The sequence below is a fragment of the Buteo buteo genome, chromosome 3, assembly GCF_964188355.1.
Source record: "Buteo buteo chromosome 3, bButBut1.hap1.1, whole genome shotgun sequence".
Taxonomy (NCBI): domain Eukaryota; kingdom Metazoa; phylum Chordata; class Aves; order Accipitriformes; family Accipitridae; genus Buteo; species Buteo buteo.
The window spans coordinates 64,482,473-64,500,331 of NC_134173.1; the positions used below are offsets into that span (position 1 = coordinate 64,482,473).

At 36.9% G+C, this 17,859-nt stretch overlaps 1 protein-coding gene across 7 annotated transcripts in view; it reads left to right on the forward strand.

Annotated features, from left to right (window-relative positions):
• COL14A1 (collagen type XIV alpha 1 chain) overlaps positions 1 to 17,859 on the forward strand; it is a 125,102-nt gene that overhangs the window by 77,297 nt on the left and 29,946 nt on the right. For all 7 annotated transcript variants that reach the window (XM_075023869.1, XM_075023870.1, XM_075023875.1 and 4 more), the window contains exons 29-37: positions 1,677 to 1,841; positions 3,364 to 3,402; positions 3,619 to 3,757; positions 6,083 to 6,225; positions 7,151 to 7,260; positions 8,930 to 9,088; positions 13,540 to 13,617; positions 13,893 to 13,979; positions 17,675 to 17,728. In XM_075023869.1, the coding sequence (XP_074879970.1) occupies positions 1,677 to 1,841; positions 3,364 to 3,402; positions 3,619 to 3,757; positions 6,083 to 6,225; positions 7,151 to 7,260; positions 8,930 to 9,088; positions 13,540 to 13,617; positions 13,893 to 13,979; positions 17,675 to 17,728 (974 nt within the window). The remainder of the gene's footprint in view (positions 1 to 1,676; positions 1,842 to 3,363; positions 3,403 to 3,618; positions 3,758 to 6,082; positions 6,226 to 7,150; positions 7,261 to 8,929; positions 9,089 to 13,539; positions 13,618 to 13,892; positions 13,980 to 17,674; positions 17,729 to 17,859) is intronic.

Genomic DNA, 17,859 nt, shown 5'->3' on the forward strand with positions numbered 1-17,859 from the left:
CTGAACTGTTTTGTTTTCTATACAAGAGGTCCTTTGAAAATTCTTTCATATATTCTTTTACTGATTCTGATCTGCTCTCATGTTACACTAATTACCTTTAGGAATTTTTTTTTTTTAAACCACCAATTTTAGAGCTTTAAGCAGCCGCACAGTGTTGTGAGTCTAAGCATAAAAACTGGGTTAGTTGTTGTAGAAATATCTGATACTGAGGTTTGTATCAAAACCCAAAAGGCACAGTGTGCCACATGGAACAAAACTGAAGGATGGAAGAAAAAAGCTATCATCCTTTTAATGTGAGGAGATCTAAGAAGAAATTACATTTGTGCTTTTTTATTTGCCTTTAGACTTTGGCAGCTATGAAGTTACCAGTGTATATTACTGATTCCTGAAACTCAATGCAATCATTGAGATTGGCAGCCTGCATGTATTATTGCTAGATACTGAGTGCAGTGGCTTCATAAATAAAATGGTATCACAAAATAGTAGAGCATGCATAACTTCTTTTAAGTAGCAATCAAGAAACCCCCATATTTGTGAATAAATTGGAGTCTATGTCTAAGCTGAACAAAAAATGTTCAACTGTCAGGTAAGTCTTGCAGTTGTCTTATTAACTATTAGACTGGCAACGACCTTGAGAGGAGATGGCATATGATGGAGGTTCAGTAGCTGACTGGGATGTGTCACCTTGGCCAAATTACTTCCTCTCTCCCATTTCCTTTTATGCATGTGGTATGTTTAGGCTGTAGATAGGTTGGAGCATGTACTGACTTGCACCTATGATAGAGACTGGCATGAAGACATGCCAGTCTTGGATAAGACATGCAGATATTGTTAATACTATATTAAGTCAAAGTTTTGTTATGCTAAAAGCTCTGCAGAAGGTGATGAATGCCCCTTAGTCTTCTTCAAACTTAAAGACAAGATTGCTTGACTGGAGTAAATTTGGGACTGAGCCATGCAAGAACAGTACGTCCATTAACAATATTCAGCCTGATGTAGACAGGTTTTTTCTTTATCTTTTATGGAAAGGAAAATGTTGAAAAACTTTTATCTAGTTTGCTGCTCATCGAACATAGAGGATACAATTTCCATTTCATTTAAATCTTTGAAGTCAGGCTCAGATTTCAAAATCTGTTCATGCAGAATATCTATTGAAAAGATTCAACCAGTACAGTTAAGTTGCTGGTGAAATGAGAATGCATTTATTTCAATGTTCATGAGGCAGCAGTGGCTTGAAAACTCTGATTAATATATGGCACAGAAAAAAAACTGTAAAAGGCCTACAGGAAATTAATTTCTGTGCTTTGTGTTTATGATATACTTGATACATGGATATTTTTGTGTGTATTACAGTATAGCATTGAATTAGAAAAGCATTTAAACATATGCTAAAACTTTAAACTACTGAGTAGTCTTATATGTCTTCAAGAAAACACTTAAGCATTAACTTTAATTAACTGATTAAGCATAGATAGCCAAAAGAAATATATCACAGAGAATGTATTACCTTTATTTTAGATTACATGCATGATTTTTTTTGTGTTATAGGTTTATAATAAAATTTCCAGCATTGTATTTAATCAGGAAAGGAGCCAGTGCAAATACGGTTTTGTTCATATTGTATTTCCACTCTTTAAATGAATGACTTAAAAGAGTGTTCTTTTTTTGTTTTACAGGTTTCAGCTTTTTTGCTATTGGAGTAGCTGATGCTGACTATTCAGAGTTAGTTAATATTGGCAGCAAGCCTAGTGAAAGACATGTCTTCTTTGTGGATGACTTTGATGCCTTTGCAAAGATTGAAGATGAGCTGATCACTTTTGTTTGTGAAACTGCCTCAGCAAGTTAGCCATTTTGACTTATACTTGTTTCTAAATAATAACTGCTACATACTGGGGGGTTTGTAACTATTATTTTTCTGTTAAGAGGTATTCTTGAGCTTTTTAACATAATTTACTGCAGATGATATAACTCTAATATTATTTCCATAATAGATTAAGGAAATGAAGGTGTTGTGACTTCAAAATAATTAATGGTTGTTTGCTATAAATCCAGAATTCATCCATTGGTTGTCAAAAAGTTATTTCAGATTTGAAACATTGTTAATGGTTCAGAATTTAGTCATAAAAAGTTAATTATATTTTATTTTCTAGGCTACTTTAACCATCTGTAAGAGTAAAGTTAGCTACATTCATTATTATTCATATCATGTGATTAATTTATTAATGGAGAGCTAATCATTAATGTTTGTATTATCAGAGAAAGTAGAAGAGTTGTAGCCTAAGGAAAAGCATAAAACACACTCAAACTCTTTGAAATCTGTGAAAATGACACACTTCAAACTCTTTATGAAAATGAAGGGAAAGACATTCTGGAACAACACCTAATGGTTAGAGGTGAATAATTCACATGCTTTTAGGTGTGTGCCCTCAATATGTTTCCTTATGTATAAGCCAGGAAGTAGGCAGTTTATAGCTGATGTTAATGATTTGTGATTGTAGGGAGTCCTTGTGCATAGGACTGTGAATTATCATGGAACTGTGAGTTATCAGAGCTGGTAAACACAAATACGTTGCTTGTGTTCCATCAGTTCTTTGGTTTTGACCATTAACTCTACTTTCAATGGTAGAGAGAACTTTGAATGTTGAGAATACTCAACAGTAGCATTTATTGGTCTCTTGTGCTTGTATTCTAAAAGTGATCTCCGAATATGAGTATCCTGGGGTGTCATATTGACATCCTGTGCCTAGGCTTATTGATTTCCCAGGGCACCTTTCCTTGAAGAGATTAGTGTGCTTTCTTCCCTGCTGGAAGAAAAATATAAACCAGATTTACAGCTATTTAAAATGGGTGCACACATCTTAAGGACTGCGTGCAATTCTGGTCTCTGTTGCTCATGAAAGCTATTGTGGAGTTTTAAAAGGTACAGAGAATGCCAGGTAAAGTAATTGAGCTTGAGCTGGAGTTAGGCTGGAGAAGCTCACAAATAGAGAACTAGGGAGCTCTTGGTTAAACCCCAGTATAAGACACACGTTTTTACACAACAGACAGTGAATTTATTGCCACAAGAGGTTGTGAAGGCAGGTTCGTAGAAGGATTATACAAATTCATAGACAACAGATCTGTAAAAGGGTATTATATGGAACACATAGGGATGTACCCTTTAACATCTTTGCTACAGCCCTTGTGGATCCTGAGTAACATCAACTGAATGGAGTGGAATGGGGCCAGATTTGCATGCCCTTTCTGAACAGCATCTCCTTTTGCTGCTGTTGGGGATAGAGCACTGGGCTGAGTGGAGGATCATTGTTCTGACCCAGTGGGACATCTCTTGTATCCTTAAATCTGTCTTTCCTTCTTTTCCAGCCTGCCCATTGGTAGTTAAAGATGGCAACAATTTTGCAGGTACAGTATTTTTGTGTTCATCTTTGTTCCTGATTTATGAAATTGTTTTCATTACCTGATTTTCACAATATTAGGCAATAAACTTCCCTTTACGCTAACAGCTGTTAAACAGATGGTGATATGAAACTCTTTGATGCAACTGCTTTGTCCTCTTTTTGTTTCCTGTAATGCAGTATTAATTTCAATTAATAGAATGTAAATTTTGATGCCTTCCAGGATTTAAAATGATGGAAATGTTTGGTTTGGTTGAAAAGGAGTTTTCAGCTGTGGAAGGGGTTTCAATGGAACCTGGTACATTTAATGTTTACCCATGTTACAGACTGCACAAGGATGCCCTGGTATCCCAGCCTACCAAGTATGTATTAACATATAAATATTCATAAACCCCATGAAGGTACTTGTCCAGTGCAGGCAATTATTCATTTCAGGGACCAGTATTTTCACGTCAGAATAGCAGAGATGCTAGTGTATATCTATGTTATACTAATGAATAGGAAGAGTGTTTGGTTTCCTGAGTCCTCAATCAGTTTCATTCAAAACTAGCAGCTGGGGATAAAAGTAGGTAAGCCCACTGGCTATTTTGGGTTTCCCGCATGAGCTAGTTTGGGGCTTGTGCCAGTTTAGCATCAGGCAGTTTTGTGCAGGCGTATGTCTGGGTGGATTCCAGTATGTAGTACTTTGTGAAAGGTGCCTCTGGAAAGCAGGTTGAAGTCTTATAGAGTGCAGAATGTCTTTGAAGTCTGAGTCAGAGTGGGAACCTGCTTTAGGTGTCAGTCACTTTCTGCATCAGCCTATGCCCATTCATTGATGACAAAGGAAGATTATCTCCTTATGCTGAAATGAGTCTGTGTGAAACACCATCTAGTACCTTCCTGGGAGGCAGGACATAGTTCAGTCACAAGGACTGTGTCCTGGGAGAGGTATGGAGGAGGCAATGCAGAAGCCTCCTATTGAACTTTTACAGTCATTCCTTGGAGAGGAAGTGATGGAAACTCTCCATTTTTACTATGAACAATGTGTACATTGTGTTTGGTTCCTCTCAGTCCAATCCCCCACTTTTGTATTAAGTGGCACCAGAGAAAAGCAGTAGCCCTGCTGGATTAAACACGGGAAGATGTAACAAAAAGTATTCTTTATCTGAGATAAAAAAGAAAGAAAAACAATGAGAAATTACTTTTAAGGTTTATATTAGATGTCATCTTAGTCTTTTTGTGTGATTATCCTGTTGTGTTCCAGTTGGAGCTATACTTCTTGGAGCTGTTTCTCATTCTCCGTGTTGAGTTTCCTCCTGGGTCTAGTTGGACTGGAATTTCCAGGGAATAGCATTTCTCACTTCTTTTTCCCTTTCTGCTTCTTTCTAATTGGATCTGCTGCATTTATATGCTCTTCTCTAGCTGCCACTCCAGCCTAATCTTACTGCTTCATTAGGCTTTCACTCCCTTTCATGGTTCAGAGAATACCTTTCTCTTGATGATCTACAGGTATGTCTGAATAATACCACTTGTTTTTGTCATCTCATCCGTGCACTGAATGTCATTAATGTTACTCTCCTTTTTGAGCTCTGTGTCCCCAAACCTTGTGTTTCCCCCACCTTGCTTATTGAATTTGCTTTCATTTCTGCTTTGTACAATGGGCATACTGTAAAGCTTTGTTCTTGTACCTACTGAGTTGCCTCTCTCTTTCTCTATGGGAAATGTGCAGTGTAACATCACCTTTGATCATCTATAGACACTGTGCAGAATATATTGATTATATATCACATTTAACTCCTTTTCCAGCATGATTCATATCTATATATCTTATATGTGCCAGAAACACTTTAGAAGCAATGGATCATATTTGGGGAAAAGAAATTGATTAAATAACCTCTTCAGGCTTCTTTCCGATCCCTTTACTGTAATTTTAAAGAATCAGGCTAATTAACATTTTCAAAATACTGTCAGTCATTTCAGGCACTTGTCCAAATGTCCCACTTTGGGATTTGACAATGAAAGCTTAAATTAAATTGGAAGTACTAAATAGCAAATTTTAGGAAATGGCATAAAATGACATACTTCTTTTATATCATAAACTTCTCTCTTCTGCAAAAATTCTAGGAGAACAGATTGTATATCTGTATGTGTGATCTGTTTTGACTTCACTTTCTTACATATTGGCTTTGAAATGTATAAACTACATTCCCTACAATATATAAAGCTTCCTGTAACAGTCTCTGTCAGTCCTAATTTCTATCCATTACCGATGATTTAATGACAAAGGATACATCTGTTGAGATTGGTCTTCCAAGCAACTTCTATTTTCATTGTCTGTTAAACCAGACAATAGCAAAGGTCTTGTGAGTTGCTACGATTTTTAAAAAGCTTTTAATATAATTAATTTCAGCTTTACTTCAAACTGACCTCCAATTTGATCTTCAAATTAAAAAAATAAAAATAAAAATAAGGGCAATTTTATACATTTCAAGGGAAAAGATAACTTCTCCTTTCTTCATAGGCATTCTTTTGATAGTTATCAAGTTGAGTAGATTTTGGAAACACTTATTCATATTGCTTCTCAGTCTTGATTTCCAAAGAAATATAGAGTAATAGAAAGTGAGAAAGTGTGTTAAGTAAACATCTGGTGAGTAAATCACCAAATTTAAAGTTCGTTTCAGTTTAAAAGACATTATTTCTCTTAACAGGTATTTGCATCCTGAAGGTCTTCCTTCTGATTATACCATTACGTTTCTCTTTCGTATACTTCCCGACACACCTCAGGAGCCATTTGCTCTTTGGGAGATTTTAAATGAAGAGTATGAACCACTGGTTGGAGTTATTTTAGATAGTATGTATTTTGTATTTTATCAGTGACTGTATGAATGATTCATTCTGTGTCTATATTTATTATTGCCAATGTTTGAATCTGCTGCCAGAACAACTATCTGAATCTGGAAGGTGGTAGTGTCTAATGGATATTTTTTAGATTTAATTTAACTGAGTTTAATTTGGAGGTAGAGTCAAATTTTGAATATGCTGCTCTAAACTGAGAGCAATGATGCTGAAATCCAAAGAGCTGTTCTAGATGTAAATTCATGTAAGAGAGCTACTCATTTGCTTTTAAAATTTCCACTGCTCTGAATCTGGTTCTAATAGAATCTATTTTGATATATGCCAGTGGTAGTGACAGTACGGTATACGTAGAGGCAATGCAGGCTGGTGGATAGCAGACTTAGAGCTAGAGACATTAACTCTTGATGATTCTTTTCATTTCTACTTGATTTGACTTCCATAACTGTAAAACAGGGATTATAACTTAGAAGATTTCCATATTCACTGTTGAAAACATATAGATACTCTGATAGCTGTTCTTTACAGCTGCCAATTTTAAAAGAGATCTATTAGTACTTATCTTTCTATCTTTCCTAGAATTTTTTAGATAAGTCACCTTGAAATAGGTGGGAATTAGGCATTTAGCTACCTTGAGGATCTGTGCCTCCCTTTCTTGTCCGAGTCCCACAGAGAACTAGTGGAGAGTAGGATCAGGTAGACATGGGTGAGGTAGACTCCCATCCTTCCTTGTCAAACCAGGAAAGAACATTTCTCCGAGATAACTTGTTACTTCCGGGTCAGTGTATCACTTATGAATGTGTTTTACTAACATTTCATCTGACATCTTTGGTTGTCTTTGTTAAACACAAAATTGACCCTTTTAAATAATGTATCCGGCCTTTTCTTCCTCTAACGGAGCCCTTATTTTTATTCTCACACAGATGGTGGTAAAACCCTGACTTTCTTTAACTACGACTACAAAGGAGACTTTCAAACTGTGACTTTTGAAGGTCCTGAAATAAGAAAGATATTTTATGGGAGTTTTCATAAGGTTAGTAGTGGTAACAGGAAAAAAAGAAAAGCATTCTGAATAAAGGTTTGGGAGTGTTTCATGTTTTGAAATCTTCTTTCATGTGGTCAGCTGCTGCCAAAAGGAATGTATTTTGCATATTCAGAATCATCTACCAAACTGTCTTAAGTCTCTTTGCAATATTGAATTAACATTAAACAAATCATAGCTTTTATGTTGAAGCTGATGTGATCAATTTTCATCTCATGCTTTGTGCCTGTATTTTCAAGTCAATTTAAAACACTTGCCTTGAAAAGTAATCTAGAAATACATTGGCTTTTTCTTTTAAGGTTTGGATTGGAAATGTCACTCAAAATGGAAAGAAAAAGTCCAGCAAAAAAAATTATCCTTCTTTCAACCAGAGTTGTTATTTTTAAACATATTTTAAGGGCTATGCCATGTCGAAATTTTCTTGGCTGTTAGAGAACTTGTAACATTCTTTCCAAAAGCAGATGAAGTAGTGCTGGGATCATAGCATATATTTGTTGTGGAAGGTGCTTCTGTTCTTCACTTTTATTCCTGATGTTTGCATATTTCCTAAACAAAAAAAAAGAGACTGTGGATTGAGGGATAGTATTTACAGACCGTAACTTTTCTGTACTTCCTTTTTAATTGATGGTGCGAGAAAGGGAAGGTGGGTCAGAGCTGGGGTCTAATTCTGACTCTTTTAAGTTGTGATTTGGAGGAGTATATGAGGCTTTACCAAATTCTTCTCTTAAAGCATTTTTTCTGCATTTTGAATGATGATCCTTGCTACACATGTGTTTGAAAGCCACAGGACACCAAATTCATTGCAGCTTTTCAGTTATTTAGTTCCAGCTGAGCCCAAAGCAAAGCAGCTTCAGGACTCCTTCCTGACATTCTCTTACTTTGGGCTCTGATCTCCACATAGTGTACTGGTATAGAGCAGATCCTGCATTTCTACCAGCTCTTCATCAGGTCTCTCCTCGCCTCCCCTCACGCCCCCCCGCCCCCTTGCTGTTTTCTTTGCTTTACTGAGAGTTTGCTTGTGGTTAGGATTGTCCTCTCTGCTGGGAATGTCTTTGCTGCATCAGCAATGGTCAGCAGAAAGAAGTAACTTTGTTATTGTGCTCTGCTTTTCTGTACTGTGTTTGATGTGATTTGATTCTTTTCACTGTAAAAACTTCACTATGAAAGGTTTTGCTGTGTGGTTAATGTATAATTTACAGGCTAAATTTTACTGTTTAGTTTTGGCTTTCGCAGGTGGCTATAAAATATGTATTGGTGAATTCCAGTGCTATGTAGCAGGATCATACAAGGCCCAGGAGTCATTACTGACCACATAAATCAAGGGTTGTTTGGGATCTGGGTGGTATACGAACATTGTGTAGATCTTTTGTCAGGAATAAATTATTTTCTTACTAAATAAATTATGTAAGGTGCCAATTTGTATGCAGATGTCATAAGCAGAAAAATAAGCTAAATTCATTAAACAGATTAGAATCATAGAATAATTCAGGTTGGAAGGGACCTCTAGAGGTCATCTAGATTATTTGCTATGGATTATTCTCCGAGTTTTGTTAGCAAACATGGAGTTAGGAGCTCATTTCAAAAAATGCCCCCTTTTCCCCGGCAATTAACATATCCTATGTGCTCCTTCGTATGTTAAAACATCTTTTCTTTTTCTTAGTTGCATGTTGTTATCAGCAAAACTACGGCCAAAATAATTATTGACTGCAAGCAAGTGAGTGAGAAGACCATTAATGCAGCAGGGAATATTAGTTCTGATGGCATAGAAGTGCTGGGAAGAATGGTCAGATCCAGAGGACCAAGAGACAACTCTGCACCAGTGAGTAGAACAAGAACAAAAATCTTTAAACCATTTAAAATATCCTAAAAACAAGTGTTAGGGATCTTTGCAGTTAGTTTTAAGTTGAAGCAGAGTGAACTCATATTTGAAACAGTAAAGTTCCAGCATTTCAGAAATTCTGCAAAAGCCTGCAATAGTTCTTAACTTGGGCAAAATCTGGTTTTGATTCTTTTAATAAATGACACTAGATCATCATTGTTCAAATGTTATTCTCAAACACATATGTGAACACAGTCGATACATTCAGATAGGACTTGTGTTTCAAACTTCATGACACAGAGTGATACAGTGTGTAGCTCTTTTGCCTGGAATCACTTAAACTTTGTTTTGAGTGATAATTATTACCCATGTCTCTTATTCCCTCTTACTCTTTGTTTGCCCCCAAGGTCACTGTCTGTTCATTAAATAATTGAACTGGTTTGACACAGATGGCCCCCAAGCCCCCTGTCTTGCTATATCCAGTTCTTTTAGAATATAAAATATTTTAAATGTGAAAGATCGTCCCCAAGATTAAGTACTCTTTCATTCCTCTGAGATTATTCTCGTAGAAGCAGTAATTGATCATTCTGCTTGCATGGCAACCTTTGGGAGTCTTTCCATTTTGCTTCAGATGTCATTAAGAAGGTTTGTTTGGGTTTTCAGGTACATTTAGTTATTGAAGAAGAATTGACAGTCTGGCGATGATCTTGGAAAGGCTTCTTTGCTATGCAGTACTGTTTGCTAATTTTCTTTGAACTTTCTTGACCCTAGAATGAGGTTAGCAGAGAATGTGAACTTTGAACTCAAGGCTTGATTTGAATAGGAATGAGGTTTCAAATATGTATTTACTTGCTACTGTATGGAAATACTCTTTTTTTAGTAAAAAATAGGCCCTCAGAATATATCTCTGTGTACAAAAAAGAGCCTTTAGGCCTCAAACTTATGGATAATAATTATATCAAGCCTGTAAAGACAATTACACAGAGAAACCTTTGTAGTCGCATTCCAATAGAAACAGAAAAAGGCAAACTTAGGATATCTTGGAATTAGAGAAGGCTTTGTAAAGAAGTGGAAAGAAATGGTGTCTTTTGTTAGAACCCAGGAATCTATAAAAGATAAGTCAGACTGTGCCCACTCACTGAAAAATTTGGTTTTGTGCAAATGAACTGTAAAACTGATGTAAGACTACAAATGTGTAGCTGAAGACAAAAATTCTTTACTCCATAGTACTGTTTAGCTGCCTTCAAGTATTACCACATATACTAAATTACAAGCAGGTCAAGAAAGCACCCAAATACCATTCTTCAAAGTCTTCATTCTGCACATTTTATTCATATTGAGTAGAACTTGCGTGAATAGTCACATTTAAGGCATGAATGAGTTAATTTCCGCTACTCCAAAAATTAGAGGACATCGAAGGAAGTTAGTAGGAGGCAGGATAAAGGTTCTTCTCACAACAGGTAATAGATCAGTGCAGCTCCTTGCCATAAAATTTTGTGGGTGCTAAATAATTACATAGATTGTAGGGAAGCCTAGACAAATGAATGAAAGGGAAATGTTGGTTGTTAACAAATCTGGGGCAGGAGATCCCTGATCTGAAAGACATTGGAAGCTAGTAGACTGTAAGGTAGAAGTATGACTTACACCCTTGAGCTTCATTAGATATCACTTGTGCCACCATTGGAAATAGAATACTGGGATTTATTCCATTCCAGTATCTTCACAGTTTTAAGAGGTTCATGAAGGCATGCATACAACAAAAATTACTTTTCGTAAAATGTTTTGAGAATTCTTTTGAATTGGTATGAAAATTGGTGTTTGTTGATAGTTCTGAAAAGTTCTTTTTTCATTAGCTGTATTTTCATGAAATGCTTTAATCTTACTGTTAGAGATGCTTATTAGAGAAAAACACGCAGGCAGTTATTTTGGAATAAAATTGTGGATGTTTTGTTCTGACTATTCACATGGAACAGTTTAACATTGTCAGAATGTTTTTAGTGAGGTTTTTTATGTAAATTAATCCAGTGCAATCACCTGCATTTTGCAAAATGTTTCAATTTTGAGGGAATATAATTGTATAATAGTTATTTTCCCATTGATGTGTATGGTGTGCAACAGGCAGAAATAGAGATAGATAGGATAAAAAAAGGACAAAAAGAGGATTGGGCTAAAGGTGCCTAGCCCTTTTAACATCCCTTAATAGTAAGGCATCTCTGGATTAGACAACCTAGCCAGCTAGAGCAATGAAACCTGACTGCAACATGCGGCAAGTAATGTTCTTTATTTGTTCAGTGGGATTTAATGAAAAGTCCAGCTTTAAAACATTGTTTATTTACAATCACAAACCTTCTCTTTATTGATGTTTCCTTTTTGTTGAAATTGTTTACCTCTGTGTATAAGTACTGTTAAAAAAAGTAATGTGTGATGTGATCTGGTCATGAGAAATCTTTGCAGAACTGTAGTCTGATCAGATGAGGATGGGCAGACTTTTCTGTCTTACTGGTTCTGCTTGCATGGCTGGATATTTAGAAAGCAAAATCACTGTGAATATAGAGAATTATGAATAAATGTTTAATGGTAGCAAAGAAAGCTTTGTTTAGTTATTTAGCTTGAGTCAGAGCAACCCACATAATACTTTAAAATAAGAATACTGAGTCATTCAACATTTGGATGGTGAATACAGCAATTCAGGGAATGTCTATTTGCTCTTTATTTTACACCAACATGCTTTATTGCTATGGATCTCTAGATTGTCTAATCCAGAGAAAATGAATGCATATACACGCCTGTGTAGGACTGCATAAATTTAGCCAATACTGTCAACCTTCAGTTGTTCCGGATAACAGAACAGCTTGGGATGGACTGTGTTATGGAAAAAGTGGCAGCAGTGCTTACTTCTGAACCTAAGCTGCTTGCTGCACAACCAGCTCAGGCGTTTCTGCACTCCTTTTCTGGGATGTCTTATTTACTTAAGTGTAGGATCATGCAAATGCCCAGGGTCATTCAGAGTCCCAGAGCAGTATGTTCATGTGCTACTCTGCTCACCTAATGAGTCCTCGAGGAATTAGTAGCTTTGGGATGTGTAGCGAAGAGGCATCTAGGTGGCTGCACCTGGAGCCAGCTTGCATTTGACGCAGCCAGGGATACAGACTTCTTGGACTTAGGATAGACCTTTGTGGAGCCAAACCAAGCGTCCAAAAGCTGCTTTCATGCTGCACTTCGACTGTCTAAGGTGTTTAGCATGGAGCCAGCTCACGTGTGCCTGCATCTGTAGTACAGCATATCTACAAATCAGCTGCTCTGCTGGCAGATAAGAAGAATTTCTATGTATATGAAAGTATTCTGTTGTTTAAAATATAATAATTGACTTATATAAGAAAAAAAATAAGGCAAAACTGAAGGTACACATATGTAGTTCATTTTAACAGCTTTAGAAGCAATGCAGTTTTAAGAAAGTCTTTAAATTCACTCCTCTGTTCTAGTGTTAAAATAATGCCACTGAAAATAATAATGGGAGCAAAACCAAAGAGAGTTCTATCTCTAGCAGTTCCTCACACTTTTTAATGTGCGGAGTTAATTTAATGTGATGTTCTGTTCCATTCCCCTCTCTATTCAGTATGCACATAAAAAATGCATGGAAAAAGAATAGAAATAGTAACAGAAGAAAGCTTCATCTCTCTTAGACCCCTTTGTTCAGTTCAAGGCTGTAAAGGAGACAACTGGTTTTACCATTGAGTCCTATTTAGTATATTGTTTCTGAGTACCTAGCATCCATTTTTTTTTACCAAATGTGTGTGTTCTTGTAGATTAAATTCTTGTCCAAACCATGTTCCCAGACCTGTGGTGGGAATTTTCTTCCCAATCTTGTCATGTGTTGAGCAAGCTTTTCACCATCGTTAAACTTTCGTTGCCTAGGGATAATATGGATAACAGTGGGCATATTCGAAAGTAAAATAAAACTGGAGAAGATGATAAATATTATTTGTGGCTCAGCTCCAGTGTAAGTAATAGGCTACAGGAGACCTTGTCCCAGATAAAATCTGAGCACCATACCAGTGGGTTAAGACAAATCACTCAGTTTTGAGAAGCTAAGCTCTCTTTTGCCTGTCTCTTGATGCCTCCTTTGCTAGAAAAAAGTATTGGGAGGTACCATTGGGCAAAGTCAGGAATTTAATCAAGGAGGTGGGGATAATCCAACAAATGCCTGCAGCATTTAACTGTGAACAGCTTGCTCAATCGACATAATGCCTGATAGTTCAGACAAGTTGGTTAGAACACAAGCCTTTTACTGTTTAAGTTACAGTATTTGTGGTTAGCTGCTCGAAGTCAATAGCCTTTCCTCTGTCTAATCTGAGTGCTTGAATTAAGGTAGCTTTTCTTGCTGATGGCTCCATTTTGCGCTGATCTTACAACTAACATTCATCCTGTACATCACCCTTGTTTTGAAACAGTTGCAGTTACAGATGTTTGACATTGTTTGTGCTACCTCATGGGCCAATCGAGACAAATGCTGTGAGCTTCCTGGCTTGGTAAGAAACCTCTTTCAATAATTGTAGAATTTACCTTTTACTTTCCCCTTTATTAAGACAAATGTTTTAATGGAAATGAATGGTTAAGAGTTTTCAAAAAAGCCCAAGTCTGCTTGGATTACTTGTCCTATTGAAAGTCAGTGTGATGTATGTTTCTAAATCAAGTAGGTGCTTTTGAGGCATCCACACAGTACTGTGTCTTAGATGCATAAAATTCTTAACTTCTGAATCGAAGTTTTGGACATCATTCTCTTCCTATCTTGATTTTTCCTTAGAGAGATGAGGAAAATTGCCCTGCCCTTCCTCATGCTTGTTCCTGTTCAGAAGCTAGTAAGGGTCCCCTTGGACCTCCTGGACCACCGGTAAGGTTTTATTCAGGTTTGTAGTCAACTGTATCAAATAGTCCCCTGCGTGCAGACATGTGTGTTTCTCTGCTCATGCTGTGTCCTGTATGCTCCAAGAGCATGTTTTGAAGAGAAAGAGCCAGTGAAGAATGCGAAGGAAAATAAGTTTCTGAAAAGGTTAAAGTATGCAAATTACATGAGACACATGTTCAACAACAAAATTAACTTGCACAGAAGACATTCATGTAATAGATCCTAGCAGACGTTTATCCTAGTAAAAACTCAGAGGTTAATCTTTCTGCAAGAACTGTTCTTCAAGCTCTGGTACAAAAACTTGAAAAGGAACTCAGGAAAAAATTCACTGAAGAGGTGTATCTTGAACAAGGAAAAAGTATTCTGTTCTCCTGCTTGAGTGTTGGTTATAAATCAAGTATGGATTAAGGTTTTAATTTCTGTATACAGGTGTCCAATTTGTGTTCTGTGAAAAAGACAATGGGATGGTTCACACAAAAATGAAACTGAAATTGAGTAGTTTGACCACATTTTACAGTAAAATGAAAAATGTTTAAAAATTATTTGACTGGAAGGATGTCTGCTACTATAGTTCAAAACATATACAGGTCAGGGATTGCCAAAGCTTAATCCAGCAGTAATGTAATGTACTTGTATTTATTACATTTAGGATTAACAATATTTTGAGTAGCATAGTGCCATGCAAGAGAAGGCTTAAAATCAAGCAGAAAAATCACTGCCTAGCAGGGGAGTATGTGATTCTGGAACTCAGCCTCTTAGGAGTGATACTTTTTTTGCCAGACAGTTAGATGGCATAGCTCTGCAAAAAAGTAAGAGGCCTAGGAAAAAGCAGAGCAAAAGAATAAACTCAGCATTCATCTCTGCGCCAACCAAAAGTCAGAAAGTCACATGTGCTATGTCTGGTCAATACTGCTCCAAGTCATTAAAATGTCATGTGACTTTTCTCTAAGCCAAAGATTTCTCTGTTTAAGGGATCAGGATTCTACCATGTAGCCAGTTTTAGAAATTAGATTCAAATACTCCAAATAAAAGGCTTCCATTTGTTTGGGATAGTATCTCTGGAAATATTTTTTAAACTCTTTTAGGAAGTGGGTCATTTTGGGTAAGACAAAGTATCATTTAAAGTTAAGATCATCTGGCAGATTTCATTATGGGATACTGTTTTTATGGCTTAATCTTTGCCAGAATTTGAGCATCCTGTCTGAAGTTCCCCACGCAAAGTAAAAGTAAGATATCACACAAACCTGATGCCTGCATTTTGAAAGGAGTGTTGCAGAACTAGAGAAGATGAAGAAGGAGATAAAAATTATTGGAAGACTGGAGAAGTTTAACTGCAATGAAAAGCTTTCAGTGCTTCATAGGTTTTAACTATTAAAAAGAAATAAAGTGGTGACTTGATAACAATTGATTAAGAACTGTTTCTGGGGGAAAGCGTTGGCTATTCAGAAGTTATTTAAAATAAAGAGAAAAAGGCATAGCAGGAATTCCTGGCTCAAAGTAGAAGCCAAAGAAATGAAAAATCTTTAATTAGTCACACAAGCTTAGTAGTGCTAGGAAATAACCTCCAAAATGAGTTTATTAGAGAAATGGGGGAGGCTCTTGTGATGTCTTCAACTTAAATCAATGGTTTTCTGGAACTTGTGCTTTTACCAAGCAAATGTTACTGGGTTTAAAACATGGACAAGTGTACCGAACTCAGTGTGAATCCAGAAGCATACAGTTTAATAGCTCATCATCAGGCTATTTTTAAATATATATCTTTACTCAGTAAAAAGTAATCGGTTTCTGAGAACAAAATGGGAGAAGACTCTGTGATTTTGTTTATGTTAAAAAGTTGCAGTTATTTTGCTGAGCATTTACATAGAAATTTTTAGTCTGAGAGAGAGGTAGGAGAAAGGGAGAGGCAGGAGAAAGGGCAGAGGGAAGCTACTGGGCTGGAATGCAGAGATGTGAGGACCCGGAATTTGGGAACTCGCAACTGGAACACAGTTCTGTGGAGAGCGTGGGATGAGATTTTAGGGTCAGAGCTGATGGAATGGGTCTTGGCCAAAGAGCTGTGGGATGGAAGTGAGAAGACTGAAGGAACTGGGAAAAGGAGTAGAAAACTGCTCTGTGATCACACATATGAAGACTGTATCATGATACCTTCACTGAAGAGCAAGAGTACTCTGGTACTTCCAAACATTTCTGTTATTGGCATTCCTATTTAAAACCTCATAGATACTACATATGCATTTAATCTGATAAGCATGTTTTCTATTTTTACATCTGTCGTGGTTTAACCCCAGCTAGCAAATAAGCACCACGCAGCCACTTACTCACTTGTTGAGATAAGAACAGTTAAATAGAACAGAAAAGAAGAAACTAATAATGATAACAATAATAAAATGACAATAATAATAATAACAACAGGATTGGAATATACAAGTGATGCACAATGCAATTGCTCACCTCCTGCCGACCAATGCCCAGTTAGTCCCCAAGCGGCAATCCCCCCACCCCCACTCCCCCCAGTTTATATACTAGACATGACATCACATGGTATGGAATACCCCTTTGGCCAGTTTGGGTCAGCTGCCCTGGCTGTGTCCCGTCCCAGCTTCTTGTGCCCCTCCAGCCTTCTCGCTGGCTGGGCATGAGAAGCTAAAAAATCCTTGACTTTAGACTAAATATTACTTAGCAACAACTGAATACATCAGTGTGTAATCAACATTCTTCTCATACTGAACCCAAAACATAACACTATACCAGCTACTAGGAAGAAAATTAACTCTATCCCAGCCAAAACCAGGAGAACATCTTTAATGTAACTGCTGTTATTTTTATAAGTACTTGTTGTTATTATAGCCTCTAAAGAACACTATTCAGTTATGGAGCCTAGTTGTACAAGGTCCTTTTTGAGTACAAAGAAGGGCAGAATCCCTGTAAAGCTTGTATCCCAAGAAATTAAGCAATATACTCAGGTGGAGTAAGAGGGAAATTGATCTGAAAAAAGTGGGGAAAAAAAAATCTTTATTTGTGCTGTCCTAGAGGACAAAGTACATCCATCATGTAATGTGCAAAACATGTTCATGGCAGCCATTCATAGATATATGCAACTCCAGTGTCTCAGATGATGCTAGTAAAGAAGGCAACAGTTGGTTAATAAATGATTAAAAGGTTTAGGCACCGCTGAAAAAAGCAAAAAAGAGAAAAATGGGCAAAAGAGTATTTTACCTAAGACTAGCTCTAAATTAAACCTTGGTATGTCTAGTAGATCCTGGAGTTGTCCTGGCTGAAAAATACTCCTGAGTCATTGGAAACTTAGCCTTTAACAATGTGGAGATCTTGGGGAGAACAGAAAGATGTGCAGAAGGTTTCAGCAACTGGAGGGGAACTTGTGACCACATGTATACATTTCCATCCCTGTGGTAGCTTTCAGTGTTATTTTGATGCTTACGTGGTGTGCATTCTTGGCTCTAGAAAGTAGTCACATCTGTGTTTAAATCTGTTCCTGCATATGGCCACGCTTAAGTATGTTCTCAGTTTAATTACTTTAGTGGAAGGATATGGACAGGATATTCACTGATTCTTAAACACTGATTCGGGAACAAGAAAAAACTGTTTGGGCTTCTCTGGATTTCGTTTTTGTTTATTTGAAAGTTTTGGTTTTCAGCAAGTCCTGTGCTTGTGCTTCACAGGGTGGTCCAGGTGTCAGAGGTGCCAAAGGTCATCGTGGTGATCCAGGTCCAAAGGTATTTTGTACATCACTTTACAGTTGACAGAGGCACAGGTTCTTGGTTTCTCTCTGCTGCATGTAGACCTTGAAATTAATTCCAGATTGTGTCTGATGTCGCTGAGGAAAAAGCATAGTGAAATGCCATTG